The sequence below is a fragment of the Rissa tridactyla genome, chromosome 5 (genome assembly GCF_028500815.1).
Source record: "Rissa tridactyla isolate bRisTri1 chromosome 5, bRisTri1.patW.cur.20221130, whole genome shotgun sequence".
NCBI classification, from domain to species: Eukaryota; Metazoa; Chordata; class Aves; order Charadriiformes; family Laridae; genus Rissa; species Rissa tridactyla.
Window position 1 is genome coordinate 81834690 of NC_071470.1, and position 26387 is coordinate 81861076.

A 26387-nucleotide genomic window follows, 5' to 3' on the forward strand; every position below is an offset into this window, starting at 1 on the left:
CAACCAAAGCGCGTCACACTGCGCTACTACGGCTTCCCAGCGCCTTCTGACAAACCAGCGACAATTTTCTGAAAAAAGCATTTTCTGTATAGCAAGGGATGAAGAGCGCTCTACAGCGACCTGCGTTCAAGAGAATTAGGGACATGGATAAATGCTGCAGACATCAGTAGTTTATTGGTATGTTTAGTCAAAACACATTCAGAATGGAAACTTAAAAGTAAAAATACTTTCCACCTGCAACAATTAAACTAGAATCTACTAGCATATAATGCTTGACACGTTACAGCAATAAAGATGGTAATCCACTGTCTGGTATACCTACTAAAGCCAAGATGGTCAGCCAAGTTTGTTGAAATAGAACCGTAATGACAAAATACTCCCACCATCCACAAATCAGCGACTAACAGTAATGGTCAGTGAATCCCTTCCTTTGCTCTAAGAGGTACATTTACTATCGAGAGGGTCGAGAACACGTAAGAGTCCGCAGCACAGCAGGTGAGCTATCACCACGTAAACTTCTCGGGATGACGTTCCAACGGTTGTTCATGTCACTTAAACAAGAAGCAAGCCAGAAAGCAGAACGGCTCAGTAGCTCTTTTTAATACTCCGTTTTTTTGTTGAGATTATTCCCAGTGCCATCTGCCACACCAATGAATTAGGTGGCAGCAAAACACCACAGCACTACAAAAGGAAATAAAAAAAAAAAAAAAAAAAAAAAAGGCTACACAAAACACACTGGTGGCAAACAAACTGCTAACTGCTGACAGCAATTTGTCCCCAAGGCTTCAAACCTAAGTGGTGGTATGTGGCGAGCAGTTCAAGTACTACAGATTTCCAGGTAACAGCTGAAAATGTAAGACCTTCAACGAAAAACTGAAATACGAAAATGGGAACTGGAAGAAATGTGCCCCGGAAAAAATGTCTATGAAAATAGTGCAAGACTTACCATCGAACACAGAAGACCTCGAGTCTGGGATAAAACAGACAGACGCCACTTCACTTTGCCTAACGTATCGGAAAAATATGTGCAAAATCTTCCAACTGACTCGAAACCAGCAAACGATTGCATGATCCTGAGACAGATCGCTATGACGCCCTGTCTGCTCTTGCTTGAAATTGCCATTACTGCGTTTGAGGTCTTCCATGCTGAGAAGCAGCGTTAAGTGGTCACACTTTCACACAGACGCACACAAACACCCTCCCCTTCTCCTCCGAGGCCTCGGCGCCGGGCGCCTGCCGCGGGCCCCGGCATCCGGCCAACGGCCCGAGCTGCGGGTGCAGGCGCGGGAACGCGCTGCACAACGACACCCAGAAGCAGACCTCTCCACTGCAAACCCCCTGTCAAACCGAAGAAGAGGCCGTCTCCTTGCTATCCTTCAGTCCGGAGCCACGTAAGGGTCAACTTCAGCTGAGACTTATGTGCAAAATGAGTTAAGAGTTTTTAAAAAAGCACAACTAGAAAATGCAAATACTTAAGAGCTGCTGATTTGTTCTCTGAAAATTGCAGTATCCTCGTTTGATAAGCTCACCCTCACAAAGGATGCTCAGTTCTACCGATTACCAGCTGGCCAAAAGCGTTCACCGTTCTGGGCTGACTTCTGAAATTCACGCCCAAGAGAGATTTCGACTCCGTTTCCTTTAGCTTTGACACTGATTAAAGAGAAGAGACAACCTGGAGACTAGCTGGATGCCTTCTTCCTCCCTTCCCCCCCTCTGCAAAAAAAACAGGCGAACTTGTTAATTGAAGAGCGAGGTGGATGATCGTTTTAGCAACGTTTACTGATTGAAAGATACTGCAATTTTTTTTTTAATACAATTTCTCAATGATTTCCTTTAAATGCTTTGCAGCCGATCGGCTTTGCAGCACAGTAATTCATACACTATACTGTACAAAATCACCAGCGAGACTGGAATGATGTATTCATAGAAGGCACCATCATGCTTATTACATTACCAGAGAACTCAAATACAGTCAAGACAAATTTCACTGTACAATGCGTATCGAAGGGGAAAGGGGAAGGAGGAGTGTGTTGAGCAGCCATCCCTGTACTAAAGAGGGGCAGATAGAAAAATCTGACGTGAACTATCAAACTTGTTGCGTACTCAGGGCTACGACTTTGAAACTCTGGGTTCTGTTTAGTTTACAGCTAAATGGATTCCTTCTGGAATAAACTTGTAGTCTTATTAAGGTTTGTGTGTGTACATATGTTGGTCACAGCAAGCAGATCAGACGCCCGCATCGTTTCACAAGCTATTCTGTCTGAAAAAGAGGATGAAGGGTTTTTTTCCTCCGATGCCTCCTGCAGATGTCAATATAAATGAGTTCCGAGTACCCATTAGTGCATTTTGATGAGTGCGTAAACACGAGTTTGTTTGGAGCCAAGTGTTCTAAGAAGGAACAAAAAAAAAAAGGCAAGCTTCTCCAATTGCACAAATTGCACTATTTGTGTTTCCAACAGTAATAGGCAGAAACAGTAACACTCACACAAAATGTGCAGCAGAGGGTTTTTGTCTGAAAGGACCTGAATTCTATTGGGCATGTCCTTTAGTTCACTTTTGTTGCAGATAGTTAACCGGTCTTTTTTTCTTTTCTTTTCTTTTTTTTTTTTTTTTTTTTCAGTCCTCAATTCTCCAAGTCTACATTTATAAATTAACAGCGTGACTCCTGTTGTGAAACTGGGGAAAGAACGTCCACCTCAATTTAAACTGGAAACCAAAGGATGCTTTCACATCAAAGAAATGATCAGAAGGGCTGTGTCACATTCCAAAGCCAAAAAAAAATTAACAAGAATGCAAACACGATGGATAATGTACCACTGCCAAGACTGTCTGCCTGCAGTGGAGATTTCAGCGACGTTGTCCAGTGAAACGGCCTTCCATCTGCCCGGTTCCTCGTCCAGAGCCAAGTTTCTGTGCCATGCCACCTCTCGGAGGGGGTCCTCTTCCGTCACGGTCTCGCATCATGCCACCACCCACTATTCCACGGGGACCCCCAGGGCCTCTATCATTGCGACGAATATCCCTACGATCATCGCCTCCACCTCGGGTCTCTCTTTCACGAGCGGCTCTTGTTTTTTTCTCTTCTACGTTCAAGCGCACCTCACCCCGGAACATAATAGGCTTATAGGGAAGAGTTTTCAAGGCACACGTTAGTCACCATTTCACAAAGTCCGTTTATACAAGGCATATGCAAACACTGCACTCGCTGCATGCCTCGGCCTACCTTCACTTACACGCGGAAGACAAAAATTGGCCGGTAACACAACCCTGTGGCACACAACCTTAGCCCTAGAGGTTTACGGTACATGGAACAGCATTTGGAAATTCATTTGGCATGCAAGGAATTAAAATGTGTTTCTCAAGTAAGGGCAGGGTTGTCTTTAGCCTCTTCACTGCTGGCTTTAGCCTTTTCACTTCAGGGCTAAAGTTCCCGAAGAACTGCTCTACCAGGTCTCACTCCCACATACTAGAAATGAAAACCGCTGCTTTCTCCTCTCAAATTCCTCAAGTCACATCCGCAAATAACCTCGCTCCTTTTTCCCAGCCCCAGGAATTCAGAGATCCAGGCGATGCCCTTCAAAAGGTTACGGACTTGACTCTCAGCTTAAAAGGATCTCTAAAAGCAAGAGCTAAGCTCCATGTGGTGTCTATGTGCAGAGGTAAAAAAACATGCATTTGGTATGACGCGGTCTGAGGAACCCTGGCACGGCTTTCGTAAGCTACAGAACACTCCTGACAAAATACGTGTACGAAAACTAGGTTTTAAGGCATTCCATCCATCCTTTGGAGGCTATTCAATACTTACTTTTGCAACTAAAATTCGCTGGACTGGCTCAGAATCGTCAAATACCACGAAACCAAAATTAGGCAGTTTTCCTCCCACTCCTTTAGTATTTATGCGAAGTTCTACCACGTTTCCGAAGCCTGGGGAAACACAAGGGAAAAGCCACGTTATCAAAAACCACAGTGCTGGTTCTACCACCCCTCCGCTTGTTGCAGACAACACTTGTAGTGTTACATCGTGTAGAAGTTCCCCTGTGCGGTTCCAAGTGAATGTTATGTGACTTTTCAACACAGTTTTTCTTCTTAGTCTCTGCAGCCGAAATTGCTACTTACTCATGAAGAACTCTTTCAGTTCGCTCTCATCGATATCATGCGGCAAGTTCCCAACAAAGAGCTGGTGGCTGTCTGGGTAGCGAATTATTCGACGATTATCCGACTCATTCTGTTCCATGTCCCCTCGCCCTGTCGTCGACAGAAAGAGGAAAGTTGAGCCACTGAGGTTAGAAGGTGTGTGTGGAGTGGGATGAACACATCTACGAACAGCACCAAGCACATTCACTCAAACAATCCGGTACCTTCAGCTCTTGAGCGGGTGACGCAGTGGGGAGGATACTATCTTCCTCTTTACATAGTCCTGACAATTTTGTGATAAGACCGCAAAGTATTTTTGTCTGGTTTCCCTGCTTAGGTTAAATAAATCTATGTGAACTAAAACATCTGGCATATTGGGCAAGTTTGTTTAAAAGGTTTGTGTTACATCTTAAATCATTATACTGAAGAGGAGCTCACTACCTATTAAAATGTACTTTTAAAAAGATTTGGATTTAAGACACCTTTTCATCGGTTTCTTAGCAGAACAACAGTATACTTTGGCAGTCAGATTAAAAAGTGTTGGCCAATCACCTCTTCTAGCTTTCATCTTACGCCTTTTTGTCCCAAATACAAGTGAGAGTTCCTCATGTTCTCTCCAGCTCAACCAAAGCACGCTTAGCACACGACAAATAAAATCTTTCCTGGTATCTCCCTACTAAATCATCACCTGCCTTGCAGTGCGACAGCAGCACACTGTTACCCCTTTTGTGCCTGAAGTATTACAGCGTAGGTACGTACCTCCTTCTCTCCCCAGCTTCCCCTACCAGACATTTTCGGCAAGCTTGCTAGCTCGTTTGAAAGGTTTCGTTAAGCAGATAAAAGCTCGCTGACCTCCTCTGAAAGTAACACCGTAGGGCTGAAGCTCTACCATTTGGTCACTGAGATTTCAGCTCTTTTCCCCCCGCCTCTGCTACCCCCACGGCCAGATCAGCTCTGTTACGTGTTTTCTCTGCGACTCGTATTACATCCACGGGTAGTGGAAATGCAGATTCACAACCTCATTTAGACACGAGCTGCAGCTTTTGCTCCCTGCTGCACATGTCACGTTGAAAACCCCAAAAAATGTTAACAGGTAACAGACGTCACGGTTCTTTCTCGGTGCCTTAAATCCTTTCCATTTCAGTGTTGTCCCTGAGTGAAGATATACTTGCACCCATCAAAGCCAGAAGCACTTTTAAGCCTAACCTGTGCCACAGTTTGGTACGCACTTACTGAAAACTGTCCCTAGAACCAACTTCAGCCAGAGCTGGTGGAGAAGCTTACGTTCCGAGATCTAACCGCTTCTGCAGGCAGCGCTCTGCCAGCTCCCGCCAGCTTTACACTCCCACTTCAGGATAATCGCAAGTACCACCCCTCCCCTTACAACTCGTGACATTTTCACACTTAGGGAAAACGACGGACTGATCAACATCCTGTAACTCGGGGCCCCTGATTAGCTGGCTTTTGCCCAGCGCTGCGCAGAGGTTTGCCAAGCGAGCAGGCTGGACTGACGAATGCAACTCAGGAGGCTTTCACCTCCCAGCACCTCTTCTGGCGACTGCTGAGCAACGTGCGTGTTTTCTACCCGGACCATCCTACAGGTCTGGATACTCTGTATGAGTAAGAAAAGGCAGAGAGCTGGCGGCTCATAAACTACGACAAACACGAGGCAGCCAAACCGAGAATGGTATTTTAGACAATTACACAAGATGGAAAAATATGTATAAAACTATTAACTGACTGAGGCTGACACGTTGGGAAGGTTTTCTTCCAAAACAAAGAGCAACAACAGGTATTTATGAGCTCTCGCTTCCAAGGTTCAGCAAAACTAGAGGACATGGAAAAAAACATTCAGATTTCCACACCAGCTTTTCAGAACTGCATCAAGCCACGTGAAAAGTACTCAAGCATAAAGGCGAGCGGCCTGACTATTAAAAAACATTTCAACAAAACAGATGCTTGGAAATAACGCCTGATCTTTGCAACAACTCCTCACCAGCTTGGACTCCAAATCATATTCCCCCATTTCTTGTTGAAGGCAGCAGGAACAGACAGTTCATCGTCAGCCAAATACAACACAGGAACAGACAAGGCCCGTCAAGGAGACGCCTCTCATTAGCTAGTCCCAAGCAGACACACAAGCCAATGACCCACGTTACCTGGTCGAGGCCCGCGGGGTGGAAAACCTGGTCTTTCCCTGGGACGCTGTTCACGTACACGAGGAGGCTGAGACTGAGCTTCAGGTTTAGTTTCAACTCTTGGCTAAAACAGGAGGAGAACATACATTATTAAACACTGGCCCAGTAAAAAAACAAAAACAAAACCAAAAAAAAACCCCAAACCCCAAAACTCACCAAAACAAAAAAGCCCCACAAGACAAGACATAGATAAGTGGCATGCACAAAATGAACTCCAGAAGTTAGACATCCACGTCAACGTGTTTGGGAATACGTTTTTTTCACCTCTATAAATTCCTCTGTACCAATCCAGGACTGCAGTGTTCAGTTATCTCTGCTAAAAGGTGCAAAGCAAACATCCCTCAATCAGAGCGTCCCCCCAAAACATGGCTCAGGTGAATTTTCCGTGTTTGACCAGGCATCGAGACTCCAACGCACCGTTACTCAAGAATCCCTCAACCTGATTAAAAACCCCACATAGATAAATAAAGCTTCCTCACGCCAAGCTCAAACTTCACGGACAAGGAGGTACCCCGAGACGAACACGAAGAGATGGACAAATCACATTTTCTGTCTGAGCTCCTGAGGGATTCTTTTCCTCGAGTGCAGAACAACTATAAGGAAACTATCTTAGAACAAAAGGAGCGGAGAACAAAACAAAAGCCCTCAGAAGTGTAGTAAGTATTTCTGATACAATAAAGGCGCCTGAAATGACAATTTGTACAGACTACCTGCTGAAGATAGTTCTTCAGCTTTCTTGATGTCAAGACCGTGATGCTCAAAGCACACCCTTCATATTCTCAGGAACTAGAACATCTATTCCAGTTTTCGCAAGCAAAAAATGCTTTTTAAGATAATTTGAGAAAAAGAGACAGAACAATAAAAAAATATTTCTACGCAGCCTGTTGGTTACTGAAGCTATTTCCAACATTTTTTACATTCCATTTTCTGTACTACAGTCCAGCAGCTGCCACTGTGCTGGGTTCTTATCTTAGAAAAACAAAATTATCCTTAGGAGCGTAAAGAAGAACACTAGCTTCTGAGGAAGATTAAACACACGGACAACGGTTATAGGCCCGGAGAAGTAATTTATGTTGAACATCTCCCTTATTTTCCTTTGAGGACTCAAGAAAACTGACGGTTCCACCCACAGAGTAGCTCACAGGGATAGAAAGACTGTATTTTACATGAAACGTACAAATAGTACGCACCAAATAAATGTTTCAAGCCTCCTATCTCTCGTGCTCTACCCAGCTAGGCGTTAGCTTGTCCTTCCAACATTTCTAGGACCATTTTTTCAATTCCAAGAATAAGCTAGAAAAGTCAGCCTTCCTGTTAAATCTCTTTTCATTCTCTCTCCTCACGGGTCACTGGAGCCCCCTTGCCACGTTTACTTGTACATCTTTACTGCAGTATAAACTAGCCCTCAAAAGCCAAACTCAATACATTCAGACCCCCATTTTTTAGGTACTTATGGCTGTCAGGCTTAAACACTCAGTCCTTCCATCAACCCTAGCAAAGACTTGCTGTCACTGGTGTCGTTCTACTAAATCCTGAATAACATGTAACTTTTACCCGCTTGCTTTGTATTTCACTGAACTTCTCATCTATCGCACAAATACTCTCTGTCTGCCCAAACAACAAACAGCTGATCTCATTAGTTGCTTTCTAATCAGTCCCATCCCTTTTTACAGAGAAGACTGCCTCAGTGCTCCCTGGGCTGCCCGAAGAGGAAAGCACTTGCGCAAATTGTGCTCCCCAAAACACTGCAATTATCAGCAGCATCACAAGATGCCTATTAAGGGCTGCCATTTACAGCCCAAGCAGCAGCTAATTGCAACTCTCACTTCACAGAAAGCACACAAAGTGGACTGAAAGGCACAGAAAAAGGATTTCAACAGACAAGGACTAAAAGAGCCCTCAGCCCAGGAGCCAAGTATGCCACAAGCTTCAGCCTAAGGGAGCTGTGAGAACAATTAAGGAAAAGGTGACACTGTCTCTTCTCTTCAGGTACTCACATGGGGAGGGAAAGGGACCTCTCTCTGCTACGGCAATGCTACTGGCAATGCCAGCAAAACTAGCCGCAAGTCAGCCTCTACTCACCAGCCTTGGAACTGAATACCCCCCTGAAACAGAGGAGGAAGGGACAGAGAGTGCAAGAGAAGAGGTGGCTCCAAAGGCTGGTACAATCCTATTTTTGAAATCGTACAAGGCTTAACAGTTTCTCTAGAGCGAGATGCCTGCCAAAATCTAAACGCATGCATGCAAAGAACCAACTAGCCACGCAAACAAAGAAGAAACCACACTTCACATGAAACAAAAGAAAAAAATCCCACATCACCTCACCATAACTCCAGTAGCTAGGTTAGATGCATACCTCAGATAGCTACCACACTGTCTCTGAGGTCAAGGCAGACCACACAACTTACTGAAGGCGCTCATCAATCACTTCCACAAAGGTGCTGTAGATTACAGAGGAGTCTATCCAGAGTCCGAACAGATTTGTGGTGGTGAGAGGATGCAGTGTCTATAAAGAGATCCCTCTCTCCCTGAACTCACCACTTCTGAGCCAGAAGACAAGAGCCAGGGAGCACCCTGCCTGCCTCTGCCCCTCTGGCACCCCTGCGACAGCTGACGTGTTAATGCAAACCGAAGGTCAGAATATCTGAAAATCCTACAAAGAGAAGGCTCGATTTATCAGTGTAGGCAGGCTGATTTCCCATTGCCCACAAGAAGAAGAGGAGGAAGAAATGCTGACCTGTTTAACTCCGTAGCTGTAAATAAACAGGAGCTAAAACTGGCTTATATCCCAAACAGTACATGTGCAGTCCTTTGAGGGGCTCTGAGATAATACTACAGAGGCTGTATTTTTAACTGGAGAAAAGATGGGGGGAGAACTGGAGTGATGCAGAGAAAGGGATGAGAAGGGCAGTGAACAGCTGCTTTGTAACATCACTGATGCTGGGGAGATCGACATCCCAAAGGAGCCGCACACCCACTACTGCAATCTACTGTCCTCTTTATGTGCACAGTATCTAGCATTAATGGGTCCGAGAGAACACGAAAAAGCTGCTACCGATCTGTAACCCCTTGTAGAAATCATTCAGGTGCCTTTTGTTCCAGCTTTCTGTATACCAGGTCTGAAAAGTGTGCAAGAAAAGGAGCTAAGAACTAATTCTGTCGCCAGAAGAGCTGGGCTCTGAATTCTTGCCACTCCGGCATTGTTCACAAACTTCCACGCAGAATTACTTAAACATGAAGTCACAGCAAAAGTAATCTAAAAGGCAGAAAGTTTGACAAGCTGCAGAGGCAACACAAAAGAGTTTAAGGGGACATCTATAAGCTATATTCTGCTCTCTTGTACAGATAATTTTGAATTATTTTTGCAGTCATATTACAAAAATCCACCCGCTCTACTGCAAATAAATCAAAACCAAGGTTGGTTCTGCATAAGAAAAATCTATTCCGTACTAGAAGAAACACCATTTTTCCTGCTGAAATACCACCTAAGTGCTCAAAGTCCTGTTGAAGCTGATGAAGACAGACAGCCTTCCCAACTCATTACATAGCCATTAGCTGATTTCCAGGACAGCCCTGTCAGACCAGAAGCAACACCATACAAGGTGCTGGTTTTTTGTTAATTTTTTTTTCTGTTTTCTTTTTTAACATGCATTTGGCTGAAGGGCAATCCTAGACAGGTTCCCCTCTGTCAGTAAAAAATGGAGAAGAAATCAGTGCGAAAACAACAGCTGCAATAACCCAGCAGCTCTACTGAGAACTGCGGTCTTTTAAGAAGGTTGGACATGAGCTATGATGACATATAGCACTACACAGTGTCAGTAGAAGAGGTTAGAGCACACATTTTCCATTTTGAGGGGTTTTGTATAGACCGAGGCTGCGGAATTGCGTCTCAGACTGTCTCACACCAGTTTGGCATGTGCAGGATGTGAGCTATCACCCGGTCAAACTTCCTTTCCTCCTTCCCCTCCTCACCCAGTCAACCTAGGAATGGGAAGACAGCATTGTCCCGGCAAGGAAATGTGAATCCTTCCATTCCTCACACAGTCATAAGTTGGTACAGGGTTCTGTGACAAGTTAATTATAAATGAAAAATGAAATCCAGCATATTTCTGTAGATATTAGCCTTTCAAGGCAATCTTGCACGTTCTCAGAAGCGGTGCTATCACTTTTTACTGCTGGGGCACTTCTGCTAATGAAATACCCCTTTCCAAACACACTTTAGAAAACTACCATTTTGTGGGGAGTTGCTTTTTTGTTTGTTTGTTGTTTTTTTTTTTCCCCTTGTAAACCAAACCATATCCCATTAAGATAAGTCAAAAAAATTTCAGTAGTGATTTGCTGTTTCCACATGAACACATTTTAACGTCACCATCACCCAAAGTTACACCTGCTACGTGTACGTGCCTTTGCTTGCGACAAGAAGGTGAGCGCATTAACATTTAAGACATAATTAATTTGTGCAATCGAAGTCAAACAAATTGATCTGTTAATTTAAAAAACTGAAGCAGTTTGCAGAAGTAATGAGACAATCCAAGGCGTTCACAGATGGGTTACCTGTGAGACTGGTGCTTTAACATGGGGTGGAATTCCAGAGGAAGAAACAGTACCACTAGGAGGCAGGTTTTTACTGGTCACTGAAGCCCAAGAGAAAGCCTGCAGGAAATGCAACAAACCTAGGCTACTAATCATGGCAAACCACTGACATTCCTACAGGGAAACTCGTCTGCTGAAAATACACTTTTGGTTCTTTTCTGACTATTAAATAATTGCTGTGCAAGCATTACAACGAAGATACAGAAGGATTTGCAGTCCTAGCCGTCTGTGGACTCCAGCGGCGTAGAGCAAGTGTGTACTGTGCCCACTATCGCCACCTGAGCGAGCCCAGCGCCCTCAACATCCCCAGATCACTGCTTTCCATGATGTAACCAAACCTAGGACTGAAAACACTGTAGTGTGGAGCGTCTTCTGCACAAAGAAAGAAAGTGGATGCCAGAAGTTAGAAGTAAAAACGGAAAAGAGAAAAAGGACTGAAAAAAAAATAATACGGGAGACACACCGGAGCTAGAAAACGACCTCTCTCCAGCTTTCACCGGTTCCTCCCATCTCCTTGAAACTTCCTAAGTGCAACCATACCAGATGACGCACGGTGTGCACGGTGGTTTTTTATTAGGCATCCTGCCTCTAAGGGAGACGGTCAATGCCCCCACATTGATTTTGGACCTATGCTGCCAGCAATTTCGCAGGTGTCAATGCATTATGGTTTTTTTCAAGGAAGAGCAGTGGTTCCCATTGTATGAGATTTTTGTTGGTGGTAGTTTGACGTGTTTTCTTAAAATACTTAAACTCCACATTTAAAAAGGTTTACACATGCATAAAACCACACACACACACTTTACAAGCAGAGCATTAAATTTATGATAGGTGACTTGAGCAGCACTTAAAAACAACATTCTTTCTTTTTTTAGTGAAACTTTGCAGTTTTACAAGTTCAAGATTCAAGTCTAGCTGTTCCTACACCGTAACACTGAAAAGAGGTACCAGTCTGGCCACTCAAAAAGGCTAAGTTCAAAACTGAATCTTCAGGTTTACCGTCTGCACCTAGAAGCACAGATAGGACTTTTAACTAACCTTTGGTGGTTCCTGTGGTAGTGAAACAGGTTCTACAGGAGGTGGGGATGGAGACTTCTCTTCCAGCTCCTCAAGGGTCTTTTCTTCTACTTCGGCTTTCAGCTCCTCGGTTTTTGTTTCAGATTCCAGTTCCGGCTCAGGTTCGTGAGGTGATTCTTCTAGTGCCTCCTCTATCCCATTGCTACAATAATCAAACACATTCTATGCAGCTTATCAATTGCTTTCTATTTTATGACGTTTTATAAGCTACGCTACGGTAACGGCTGGTATTAAAAAGATCCTTCTGTTTCCAGTTGCTACCATACGGTACCTATATATAAAATACAGTGAGAAGTTAAGCTGTACTCCTAAGTTGCATACAAAGCCAGATTTTACTCCTGCTGAAGCAAAGACAAGTTTTACAATTCTCTGCAGAGAATCTGAAAATCACACGCATATAAACCCTTTAAGGAATAGGTGCTAAACTCAAGACCTGCTGCTCCTAACAGAACAGAAGCACAGTAAGAGACCGATGAAAGATTAAGCTATACATACAAACGAAGACGACTTTGGCACGAAACCCGCAGCTTGCTTACAAAAATGCCATACAAGTTCCTTACCAAAGGAGTCGTGACTCTCGTTTACTGAAAATCACATGCAACTACTTCTCTACTCTGTGTGTTCAAAATATAAGGGATCTGAGGTTCTTCACTCCATGAAGTGTGTGCATAAACATGGTTGCTACCTTTTCACCTCACGTTTGAAACCAGAAGCGACAATAACAAACGTAAGAACATCCCCCACTTTCTCTCTCCCTTCAAGAAGCAATGTTTCAAAATAATACGACATTAACATAACACAGATTCACATTAAGTTAAGTGTATTTTCCTAAACTACCTGCTAAATCATGTCCAGAATCCAAAGCCAAAGGAATTCTGCCTTTTTTATTAAAAAAGCAACTTCATATAATAAAATGGACTTCTTACGTTACAGGATGGTTTTCATAGTAAGTACTGCTCGCGTTCTCTTGCACAGGTTCAGGTGACGGTTGTCTTTCCTCCTGCTCCTCTTCCACCTCTTCCTCAGACTCTGACACAAAAAGAAAAACTTCCTTAAACATCTCTGCAAGTGTACACACGCCACATGTAAAATAATTCTTACTATTTTCACAAAAGGGAGAAACTAGAGACATATTCCTGCTAGAAAGTTCTGGGAAGAGGGTTCAAGGGACTTTTAAAGCAGCAGATGCTTTTCATATGGTGGCAGTAAAAGACTGCATTATTAGCTCATAAATCTCGGTGTCTAAAACTAAGAAGATTAACTGCAAACGCAAGGAAGATTGCCTGAGATGCTTTGTTCCACAGAACTGAGATGAAAAAATTCCAGACATCATCCAGTGAACACATGTACATGTTTGTTCTGGCTGTACTCTGATTTGCTTTGCCTCCGTGAATAGAGGAAAAAAACCCACCCAGGCCAAGTTCAGCCCCTGAATAGAAATGAATTAGTGAATGTGATGATGATGATGTCAAAATGAACTATATGTCATATTTGAGAAGCCAATTACATTTTTTTCTCCAAATCACTTTACCTATAAATTTGACTGATCAGAGAAATCGGGTCTACCTACTGAAAACAGTGGCAGCGAAAGTACTACTGCTCATTATTTCCATCCTCTGCCAAGCCTCACCCACCCTGAGCCAGCTCTAGCTCAGCCCTTCAAGGAGTAAGGTACCACTATACGATCTTAATTTTACAGAATGTTTTGGACCAGCAGATAGCTCCAGCGACATAACCTATGCTCCCTGCCTCAGCCTCTCCCAAATTACTATGCTTCCTAAGAATGCAATATACTTCGCGTCCTTCCATCCCCTCTAGACACTTCTGAAAGCTCTGCATACATGCTAGAGGAACAAGACAGTTCTTCTCACCTTCATCAAGTTCTCCTTCCGAATCCCCAAATACTTCATCTTCATATCTGAAGATATCGTTATGGACGTAGAACTTGTTTGGAACAGAACCCTGTAAAAAAGCAACATGCATTTTTTTGCATATACGATATATTAGCAGTCAACAACAAGGACGGATCAGAGATATAAGCTTCGGGGTACACACCAACATTTTGCAATAGGACTATTTAATTAGAGCCATTTTCCAAGGGGTACCTCTTCCCTAAGCAAACAACTGAACGGTACCTTCTGCTCAACTGAAGAAGGAAGTTTTGAGCAGAAAACCCCCCAATTTTGCTAAGTCATGGTGATCAAAGGTGCTAACTAAACATAAAGTCCCTCAGTTTCATCAAGGACTTTGAATTTTCCCTATTACAAAAACTTTACATTAAAAAATAGAATGAACTTTCACAAGGTGACCGTATGCTTATAGCACGGCATACAGAAACAACAAAGAAATTCAACAAGACTCTAAAACGTTAATCAACCTCACAATAGTTTGTGATGAAGTGGGGGAAAGAAGTACAAAGGACACAAGACGCCCTTTACCCTTACACAACTCTGCTCTCCCTAAGAGCTAAACTTGAGCAGTAACTTGCACAGCATCACACCATACTCACACTTGCCAGCAGACTTGAAGAAAGCGCAGAACTACACTAGAGACTCGATCTGCAGAGCTCAACACTGTATTTATTTATTTATTTGTGCTAATGGCAGCTCCCAAATGCAAGCTCCAATTTGCTTTGGATTACTGCTGCAATACTTCAAGTCTAAGAACATAAAACAGCTCTGGATGGGTCCAACACACTCGTTTCTCTGCACTCACATACTGCGACATAATTAATGATAGCCCCCAGGCCCAGCTCTAAAAGCCCGATCGTACCTTTTGCCCCAGTACGACAACTTGTAGCTACAGGTCAGGTTTCCATCATCATTATTTGAAGCTAAACACAATCTTACATATACTTACTTCTGGAGCAAGCACAAAAGTCTGCATGAACTTCCTCATCGGCTGCCCATTGTTTGACAGCTCTCCCATTACTTGCACAACCACCCCGTCACTCAGCGTAGCATGAGCATCCACGTGACGGATCTTGGTGTGGCATTCACTGAACTGTAATGACATCACTTTCTTGTGTATCTCCTAGAAATAGAGAGTTACATTTTAGCTACATCGCATTTTGTACAGAGCTTCACACCTCTTAAATAACCGAGTCCGAACTAACACAAAAAAAAGGACACTCCTGAAGCTCAAAAGCTAAATACAGGAATGAAGAAGTGTCTTTCACTGAGAACGGTCTACCTGAGCTCATCTAACTTTCACTCTGAAGTTTTCCCCCAGGATTCAAGTACTTCTCAGAGTAGTCAAATAGCGTACAACTTGCTGTCCAATTTTTCCAGCTGTATTACAACGTATGACCTATTTTAAGACTTTCTTTTTTTTGAAGGGCCTGCGAGAGGGACAGGATTTACCTCGTGTTTAAAAAACACAAATCTGTCTCCCCCCTCAAACAAAAAACCCCAACCCCCTACTCATCCACAAAGTACCCAAATGTCACAGGAGTGGGTGACATCTGCACTGCCAAGATTTTTGTGCTGCCAAACCAGGATCTGCTGGTGAAAGGGGAAGAAACCAAACCTGCCCTGGGCTAAACGCCACATTGCTCAAAGATGCGGCTACCACATGAACAGATGCCTCTGAAGGTGACAGACACAATTCCGATAAAGAGCTACCACCGAAGCGAAAACTTGTGTTTCCTGGACTCACTTCACTTCTTCAAAAGTTATCTTGACTTCAGGAAACTCCACTCACAGAAGAATTTGTTAAGATACAGAATTCCACGTAACTTGCAAAGATCAAAGTCCCCTTCACAAGGAACCACTTCTAACTGAAATAAGATACATCAATAGGGCAAATCTATCAGGTCCTCTGGATTTTGTTTCCCATCCTAAATACATTTTTTGCAGTCCAGATGCAAAGCCGATGTACCAAACACAACTCCCAGTAAAAGCAGCAACAATCAAATAAAAAAACTGAAGCCAACGAATTCCTATCTGCCTCTGAACAGGACGCAGCATGGCAATACATTATTTACCAGGTAAGAAAGTCAAAGTAATTGTTAAAGAAAAAGACTGATTTATACAGTAAGTTCTGAATATTAATGAGGACTACAGAACCAATTTTGATACGCACAGCTTGACCGTACACTGCTTCTTGCGGTTTCCCACTGGCATCCAGTCCTCCGTGGACGTAAGAAGAATTCCTTCCATAAAACCTGCAAATGAAGAGATGTGAAGGTCAGAGCCGTGAAAAAACAGAACAAAATACAACAAGTATTTTGACTAGAAGTAGCAGAGCTCAATGCATCAGGAATTTCAGCACAAACAGAAATTCAAGATCTATGGACAATTCCCCATTCTCACGCAATGTACCAGGCATACAGCATAATTTGGAAAGCTGGATTTCAGAGTTGTTCTAGTAAAGCTTGAGATTTAGAGGGGTGGGAGTAAAATCTAAGAGGACCTCTTAGAGGAGGTCCTCTAAAGCACCAAAGTTGTCTTCAACAGGCTAAATCTCTCCACAGACACCATTTTTCCTCACGTGTATACTTCTGCCAACTTCCTATCACCCCTACCAGGAAGCATCAGTCTACATCCCATATGTAGACCACCAGCTCCGTAATGCTCCCCTAGCGTGTGTTAATATTGATCCAATGGAAGTAATGTTGCCATACGATGGAAAACCTGGAACAGCTGGCGGCTCTCCTCTGACTGAAGTAGTTAAGGAGGAAAAACATACCAACGGTATTTTGCTTCTTAAATCAAAACACACACACCCCCTCCAAATCCTGCCAAGGTTACAGTCACTATCATTACAGGTAAACGATCTTATGAGCAAAATTGAAGACTATTTTCAACACCAAGTTTGAGGCATGGGTGATTTACCCCAATATACAATTTAGCTGCCATTGAAAATAAATGTTACAAAAGGAAAAGGCAATCTCACTGTAGAACCGATCCAATTCTCCCTCTGTCTTTGGTACGAAGCATGGCCTGATCATCCCTTATAAACTCTTCTCTGTCTCTTTATTTATGCAAACAATTTCTGGATTTCAGAGCAAAGTGACAGCACACTTCACGGGAAACTTGTCTTACTAACTCGGGCTTTTCTATCATTCAAAAATGACCCTGCTGTTCTGATATCAGGATTTCCATTTCACCACTTGCTCACAATATAAACGGTGCCTTGAAAAACTGCTATAGTCACACCCTTTAAAGTCTCTGAAAAGAATTAGAGCTGCCTGACCTTTACAGGCAATGGATAGTTATGGATGTTGACAAGATGCTGACTGCTGCCGGACATGCCCAAGAGGTGCTTCCGAAGCTGACTCCAAGGCAAGAGGTCCTTTCCCAGGCCACCCGTGGAAAACACCCAGGCATGAGTGTACACAAGGAACGCGGTTCTTGGGTCAGAGAGAGCTGTCACGTCACATGGACATACTTGTCCAGTTGATCTCATCTGACTCATTTGTTTAAGTTTTGGGAGCGAGAGAAAAATCTGCGATTGCTAAAAATGCTGCTTTCAACTTTTGTTAGATTACTAAACATAGGTTAGGAAGGCCTGGAATACACTGCTTAGACACCTTAAAAATAGATTTAGATGCAGAAAACAACGTGGTTCCACAGCGCACCAGTGATTTAAGTAAAAATGATACCATTCGTTTTCCCTACCTCAAAACTATAGATGAAAAGCGGCATTATTCAAAAGACTGAATTCTCAACTAAGCCACCTGAAAGCTCTAACTTGTGCTCAATCAAACGGTCCCATTTTTCACCATCAACCTTATGTCAAGTTCCGAGACAAGAGCAGCCCAAGCACTGATTGCTTTTTTCCTTTTCATATACTGGCAAAGCTACTTTCACCTTTATTTATTCCAAATCCATGCTGCTCTAAGTCCAAATGTGGAAATGCAAAATCTTAAGTGACAAGCCGTATGTAGTCAATCAAAACCAGAAAAAGGAAAAAAAAAAAAAGGGAAAAAAAAAGAGGGAAGAAACACATTCAGAGTACCATTTAAATAGTGGACACAGGTGAAAAAGAACGTACTGTATTTTCCACCTACCTTGTCCACACTGTGACACTTATATTTAAATCTCCAACCATAACCTGGACAACAACTCAGGGGCAATATAAAACACGGCATCCTGAATTAATTAGCTCGCTTGTCTTAGGCACTAAATACTAGTTCTTCCTCTGCCATTTTCTTTCCTTCCCTTTTCTGTCTTTTTAGAAAAGTATTTCTGAAATATGCCCTCATTACCTTTTTATCAGCTGAGACACAGCTCACTGTTTCACACAGCAAATACCTTGATGACTTGTCATACATCCAGATGATCAGATTTGGTTCTAGAGCCTAAGGAGTTTTCAGTAATATGAAATAGTTTTCCAGGAGCCCAAAAGTTAGCCAGGTCCATTTCCTCCCACACTCAGAAATTAACATTCATCTGATTTATAATGAACAATACAAACTTTTGTTCAACAACATAAGTCACTTTGTGCACGAAAGCGTTACCTGTGCAAGAAGTCAGGAGCTTTATTTAGCAGAGTGTAGTACTGTCGCACGAACTCCCGCCCTACGAGCAGGGGACTTGGCTTCTCCATCACCATTTCTTTGGTACTCAGTGTCAGATGCTGTAATTAAAAATATTCACGTTAGTGTGAAGACAGCCCTGTTGCAACTGTATCAGCCCTATAACACAACTTTCACATAAAAGGATGAGCATAAGGATATTAGAATTGAAACGATTATGCGAACAGGAACTTCATTCACACAGAACTACTCCACGAATTCAGGACACCATTTCCTTTGAGTAAATAACAAGATTTCAGCCAATTTGTGTGTTACTTTGACAAAGAGGGAACACTGACGACAAAGTTCTTTGCAGAACAGGTGCTTTTAAAATAAAATAAAATTAAAAAAACCCAAACAAACAAACAAACACCCTCTTAAAAACACCTAGCACCATTTATTTAACCCTTTGGCAATCAGCTGATGAACAATTAAAACCCCATGTTCAACAGCAGTGCAAACCAAACAGGAATACACTTTCTTAAGCCCACCAGTACCATTCCTTTATCCCAAAGCACATCTGCTTCTAAAGGCTACTGTCACATCTGCAACACGAAGATGGTAGCACCGATATTCTGAAGCTATTATGTAGGCTGGATTCACATTCCCTGAAGACTGGGATGGGAAACCTTTATGCCTCGGAGATGAGCAAAGCCTCAGGTACTACTCGTCCAAGCTAATTGCATTTTACATTTGTCATAGAATAATTTAGGTTGGGAAGGACTTCTGGGGGTCACCTGGTTCAACCCCACGCGCAAAGCACGACCAGTTTCTAGCACATTGCTCATTAAAACAAGTTCCGAATAACGTGATTTGGTAACATGTAAACAGAACTTCCATTTGCAATTTGTGGCTGTCGGCTGTCATTTTGTCATGGTGCACCACGGAGAAGTGTGGACCCACACCCTCCCATCAGGTAGCTGATGGAAGTCGAACTCACTTCATCAATACCAGTGCTTGCAGCCAGGAGATTCCCTCCAGTTCTCTAAAGAAAGCTTAATCTACTTTCTCTCTCAAAAACCAAAAGTGTAGGGAAGGCTGCAGGCAGAGCCCAAAATACGGGTTTTGAACTTGGACATAAGAAATCAGAAAACTTATTTTAGGATTACCCAAAATTTTTATTGTAACCTTCCAAGGCTCAAACACAGTATTAGTTGTGTCTCATGGGAAGCCATTTTGATAATCAGACCCAAACCCAAATGTCAAGAACACTAAGGTACATCAGAGGCTTGAGCCCTGTGCATGTTCAAAGTGGGAACCTTCCAAGAAACAAAATCTGAGCAATCTGGGGATCTTCCTAACATGACTCATACTACCGCAATGGGACAAACGTGGGAATTTTACTTAGAAACCAACCTTAAAGGAACAAGGACCTCAGTTTCTACAGGTGAGACTCTTCTTTTTCTTCTCCCCTGTCCCACAGGCAGATGATGAACACAAAACTGGTGATACGATCTTCACCGCAGCACTTGTGAGATACACAAGGATGGACCTCCACCACATATATTTTTTTTAAAGAAACTATTACAAAGCACATCATAGCCAGCACAAACTCTTATGAATATGGCAATAAGCAAAGTACGTATGTTAACAAATTGCTGGCATACCACAAGGAACACTGAAAATGCCTCTGGGTACAAAACATCATAATCTGTGACAAGTCATTACACTACATGAGATCTGTATCACACTAGATCTTTTCTTCATTGGAAACTGCGCTATTTCGGGAAAGGCCGATGAAACCTTTCAGAAAAATCTGACAAAGGCAAGCACGTAATCATCACACGCAGCCAATTCTTCCCTAACGACTTGAAACAGAAGTTGGTTTAAATGCTCAGAGAGATGAGTATCATCCACCTCTGGCCATATTTCAAGTGACAGCACTATCGATTTACACCACAGAATCACAGTATTTTACAGGATGTCTCAGCACAATTCTTCACCCGTCTCAGTATTATTTCCTTTCGTTATCTCTTCAGAGATCTCAATAGGGGTAGCAGAAGCTTAATGAACTGTTCAGGTTTCCAAGTCATTAAAAGGCAGTAAAATAAAAATGCAGGTACTCCTTGCTCTCAACATGGGTGCCATGAAACCAGGTTTTAAAAAGATTAAAATCTCCAAGTGTCCCAATTAGTATAGCACCTCCTTAAAGTCAAGGACCCGAGTCTTAGGAGGCCCAAGGGGTTCGGAGGTAAAGGCACCAGTGAAATACAAGCCAAAACCCAAGGCACGGGCATCAACAATTTAAATAGTCCAAGCTTAGAACGGCATCTCCACGTTTTACCAAGCACTAATGGAAGCACTAATAGATACACATGCTCTATAAAAGCTGTTTTTCCAGTTTTCATCGGTACATACTCAAGAGTCAAGAAATAACAGCTAAGAAAGGAGAATCTGAGCACTCTTCTCACTTGAATAAAATGAGACATAGTCTTAGATCAGCCTGAGCAGTCACTGAAAAAGTGTCTTAATGAGAACTTATTGCTGGAGGCACTCGAGTACGTAGTAGCCAGAAACAAAATACTGAGGCTGAGATAGTAAACACCGGAAATCAAATAAATTTATCTGCTAGTTTCTTTACGGTGCAACTCTACTGTTAAAGAAGCCCCCTCCATCACGCTCACTGAGAAAAGCTACACTGACAGCGTAACGTGCGCACCCATGCAACTGTTGCCTGTCCGCAGGTAATCCTGCCTACATCAAGCTGACGTAACGATTCATTGACGAGATTTCATTTGCACCCTGTTCAGCACCTCTGATTCCTGTGCTGCCAGGAAGGCACACTGGATTTGCAGTGCATTCTTGAATGAAAGAGAATCGGCAGCCACGAGATATATTTCCTAATAGACTTGCCAAGCTGGAGGACCCAACGAAACATGGAATGCCTTTCTTCCCCAGACAAGGCTCAGAGGTAAGGGACCCAGAGGCACCCACCCGAGCGACCAGACTGCAGAACTGAAGGAACACGTGCAGGCGCCAGTGCAATACTTCTTGCAACTTCAATTAGCATGACTCAAGTTCGTAACAACTTAACAGCAACTTAACCCTACAGGCAGGACTGGATAAGCGTGTCACCGTTACCTCGAACAACCAAGTTCCTGTCTTGAGTTATTTCCACGTCCACTTCTTTCAAGAAAACAAAAACAATAGGAGAGTTAGCACAGAAAGGAATTGTTATTTTCATGAAAAGATAAGCAAATGAACAAACGCAGAAAGGACATTTTCCTCTCAAGAGCAACACCAAGTACAATTGCAGGGAAGTGCTGAAATACAGTAACATTCATTTAACTTTCCCAGCAACATTCTGTTAGATTCAGGAACAAGATTATTACAGACCTTGCTTAGCTCTGCAAAAACATCTTTCAATGGCCCAGGATAACAAATGCCAACCGCGACAAACAAAGCAAGAAGTTAGCCTTTGGAATAAGATGAAACTGCTAAAGGCTAAAAGGATGAGATACAGCGCACATTAGGACAATTGTGCTGAAGTACTTGGGAACAACTGCTACATAATCTCTCAAGTCCACACTGAATTAATAGCATACAGATTCATTCAGCCTGTAATCATCTTTAGACATAAAACTTTACTTATTAAACTGCCCCTGTCACTTCTTCAACTGAAAGAAAAAAAAACAAACCAAGCCACCAAGCTATCAGCAATCAATTTGCAGAGGAGGGCAATTTGTTTCTGAAGTACTGAAGGCCACTATGCATTGAGTAGTCAAAACGTTCACCAGCACGCATCTTGCTCGATAAGCACCTCTCACATTAGAGAAGACTTTTTTTCCTAAAATATATGTAAGTTTTCTCATTATTATTTCCCTAATCCTGTAGAAAAAAGAAGTGTGACTAGTAATCTGTGGCAAGGCATTAAGTCACCTGAGGCGACGACAGAGCTATAGAATGCTGGTGTACGTGCTCAAACCTAGGCACCCAGAGAATAAGGCACAAAGCCTTTGGTTGCGCCCAAAGTGGTAGTTCCAAGACCCCTCCGTCCTGTTTCAAGACAGACCAACAACAGCGACGCTGCCTGGATGCTTCACCAGTTCCACTTAAAAAAAAAATTAAAAGATAAAAAGCTGAACCGAGTTCTGAAGGGACATCAAGAAAGTATCACCTGAATTTGAAGGTAATCTCCATCAAGACAAACTTTTAAGCTTTGGGAGGGAGATGCAGGCCTCACCGTTTGTTTTACTAAAAAACTATATGCAAGTAAAATATTTTGTTTTATTGGCAAGTAAATTTCCTCCTCTGAACAATTTGTCTACAGAACAATTCATTCATGACTAAAGGTACACGAACTATATTTTTACGTAGATCTGCAACAGCCTGGCTTGTTCTTAAATCCTCAAGTCTGCAACTCCTGTGCAAGTTGCTGATCAGATTTGAATACGCCGCTTAAACCAAAAATAAAATTCGTCAAAACGCTCTCGCGAATCAGAAAGATGTTCCCCACACAGTGAGCACACAAAGCAAAGCCACGAGGGACACCGTGCTGCTTCTCACACCACGGGAGCCAAGGGAAAACAGAAGGGAAGGGGTGAGCAGCTTTCACCATCTTGGAGTTTCTCCTAAATCCAGATTACCCCTTTTAAACTGCGCTTCCTACTGTAGACAAACAAATGATGCCTTAAAGTGTGTGCCTGCTACCGTGATCCACAAGCGTGACTGAGATCCCACTACTGCAACACATTGTGTGAGCAGCCACACCTTGAATAAAGCTAAAAAAACGAACGGCAACTGGCAGTCCAGCTGGCGCAAGGCAGGGCATCTGTAATACAGCCCTGCACAGGTTGGCGGGTACTCCATCGTAAAGTAAAATAAGCATCGACTAAAATGAAAACGTACTGAAAGAGCAATCGAAAGTCCCAAACAACCCAGTTCAGTACTGAAACCACCTTCGCTCCGTCATGCTCTGCGAGGCGAGCACTCAGATCATCCTCCATCTGCACTAAGAGCCAGCAAACCTGTATAATCTACCAGAATCCCTTTACTTTATGATCTCCTTTATCTAATCCGCTACTGTCTGAACTGGCCGAGCCCCAAGGCACAGCATGCAGTTCTTTCAAATCAAGCTGTCCTGCAGGGCTGGGTTGGATTTTTTGTTGTTATTTTTTTCCTTTTTTTTTTTTTTTTTTTTTGAGAGGAGCTTAATAGCACCCTGTATTTTAGGTGCATGACTACCATAGGAGACCATCTTCTGGGCAGTTAAGCTGCACCACCCAGAAGAGCTCACCCAAATAGCAATAACAATAGCAACTGCAGCCCATGGCACCACCCCTTCCAGGGAAGCCACCGCACCTCTCTCTCCCTGTCACCACCCAATGCCAAGTATCTCATCAGATATACCTATTAGTATGGCATATTAATCTTTTCACATGTTCCTTGAGTTGCAACGCAGTTCTTCATTTGTCAAATACTCTCAAAAGAAATGACATCCAGTGTCACAACTGCTACAGTAAGAAGGAAGACTCAAATTCAACACCGTGCATTAAGATACTGTGTTTCCTCAGCAAATTTTCAGCACTGTAAAATGCTATTTAAGTGTGAGAGTAGATGTACGATTTGAAACCTACATTCCATAACGGAAAACACTTTATTTGTGAGGACCGCAGCGGATAAGTAGACTGGATGGTCAGCTCATTCTATCTTCTCTACACTTTAAATTAGCTATCACAAAAAAACGTTTTATTCTGCTAATAGAAAAATCATATGATACAGATCATAATTCCACGCAGCAAGCCCACATCTGCCGATCAGAACATTACAAGAACATTTCAAATGGCAAACAAAGATTTGTCTCTTTCACCCAACCTACCAGAGTCCCCAACAAGACGGAATTAAAAGGCTTTCCTAGGGCAGGTATGGCCCTATGGGCATACTTACAATCACAATGAACGCAGAACGCCTCGTTAATGATAAATTAACTCCAGAAGCTAAAGCAATACCGGTTTGTCAGTAACACCACCTTCTCTGCTCAGATGCAAGCTGACAAACCCTATACTCAGTCAGAGTCACGACAATACCGCTATACTGCTTGCAGGAAGGTGGGTATACACAGCAGTGCTTGCTCCATATGACCTCACATAAAGGGCCTTCATGGAGCAGGACAGCACCATTTCTTGTAAATTGGTCACTATCTTTATTCTGCTACTACTCCCCAGTAGAAGTGTCCATAAGAGAAATGAAAAAAACCCTGAGATACTTGAGAAAGCAGAGTGTGCTCCATGCAAAAAATAAATGCTTACTAAGAGAGGATATCGTGCCCCTCATACTCCTGCATCCCATGACAGATCAACATACAGTTTGTGTATATAAGTGGTCTACCTGTACAAGAACTGAGCAAGGAAAAAAATAACTTACCCTATTCCCCAATAGATCAAAAGCACCGTGGGTACCTTTACACTTGTTTCTGTAGCAGAGCAGAACCCAAGCAGAGCTTGCACCCTGAACTTGAAATGCCTAAAAGATGTAGAGGGTTTGGGAATTGCCAAACCCACATGGAAGGCCACAGTAACAAAACCTACACGACTGACTAAGTCCTTCGGCTTATTATTGTTAAATCAAACAATAATCTCATATTCTCTACCACGTTAGTCCTTTCATGTAGCGGTGCTTGGCACACAGCTCAAGATCCAGGGTCACCCAACTAACCAAGGGATTTAAAAGCCTTGCTGTGGGGATGCTCCTGTGCACCCACACTGGAGCGGCAATGACCTCTACTTTAGCCCTGCGAGGTGACGGGGAGCAAAAGCCGAGAACACACCGAGCCCAGCTCACATGACAAATGTGACGAGCTCAAGGATCTACTCGAGGCATCCAGATCTGCAGAATAAAAGGTGCTGGCAGCAACTTCAGCCATATTACGTGCGAAAACGGCGAAGCTCGGGTCGCGACGGCGGAGAAGCGAGGTCCGCAGAGCCGGGAGAGATGCTGCAGCCGGCGCTACCGCCGCAGTCCCGGCCCGGGAGGGCAGAGGAGGGCCGGCCGGGCGGCGGACGAGGAGCCACGGCTGCTCCCGCAGTGCGAGCGCGGCGGCGGCGCCATCCCGCACAGGCCGAGGCCAGACACCTCGGGAGGCCCCCGGGAGGCACGGCGGGAGGCAGGCCGAGCGCCGCAGGGCCCGGGGCGTCCCCAGGCTCCCCTCCCCCGCGCCGCCCGGGGCGAGGCGGGAGAGCGGGCGATGGCCGGCGGCCGGCTCGCCGCCAAGGTGACGGCGAACAAAAGCCCCCCCCCTCCTCCGCCCGCCTCGCCCCGCCGCCCCCGCGCCGCACCGGGCAAGAAGACGGGCCGGCAGCCAACCTCCGGGCCCGGCCGCCCTGAGGCGAGGCGGGCGGCGAAGGGCGAAGCCGGGCCGCGGGGCCGCTCCCCTCAGCCTCGCGACCGTTAAACGGCCGCCCCCCCCACGGCTGCGGCGGGGCCTACCCCCGATCCCGATCGCTCACCTAGGGGGAAAGTCTGGGTGCGCGGGGCCGGGGCACGTCCCCCCCGGGGCCTGCTCGGTGTCCCTCGGCGTGTCCCGCGGCGGGGGCAGGACGGGGCGCGGCGGCGGCGGCGGGGCCGGGCGGGGGAGGGACGGCCGGGGCTCCCGTGCGCGCGTGCCTCGGCCTGCGTGCCAGCGCGCCTGCGCGGGGCCGGCGGGCGGGCGGGGCCGGCAGGGGAGGGGCGGGGCGGAGCCCTCTCCGCCCGCTCTCCGCCAATCCCCGCCGCCCCGCCGCGGTGACGTCTGCCGCAGCGCCCGCTTCCCGCCCGCGGCCGTGAGGAGAGCCGGTGGCCGTCGGTGGGCGGCCCAGGCGCTGCCCGCGGCGGTGAGGAAAGGTAAGGAGCGGGGCGTCTCCCTTCCCCTCGCTCCCGTCTGTATTAAGCTC

General features: G+C 44.4%; 1 protein-coding gene across 2 annotated transcripts; it reads right to left on the reverse strand.

Annotated features, from left to right (window-relative positions):
* Window positions 1-1758: 1758 nt before the first annotated feature.
* Window positions 1759-26103, reverse strand: G3BP2 (G3BP stress granule assembly factor 2). Of its 2 annotated transcripts, XM_054202771.1 has the most exons (12): window positions 25965-26103; window positions 18463-18581; window positions 16083-16164; window positions 14859-15032; window positions 13871-13961; window positions 12926-13028; window positions 11961-12141; window positions 10887-10985; window positions 6294-6396; window positions 4117-4245; window positions 3806-3924; window positions 1759-3120 (listed from the first exon to the last, which is right to left on the reverse strand). In XM_054202771.1, the coding sequence occupies exons 2-12, from the start codon at window positions 18555-18557 to the stop codon at window positions 2848-2850; spliced, it is 1449 nt and encodes a 482-aa protein (XP_054058746.1). In that variant the 5' UTR covers window positions 18558-18581; window positions 25965-26103; the 3' UTR covers window positions 1759-2847. The 2 variants fall into 2 exon arrangements, with proteins under 2 accessions (XP_054058746.1, XP_054058747.1); XM_054202772.1 differs by lacking the exon at window positions 10887-10985.
* Between the last annotated feature and the right edge of the window lie 284 nt (window positions 26104-26387).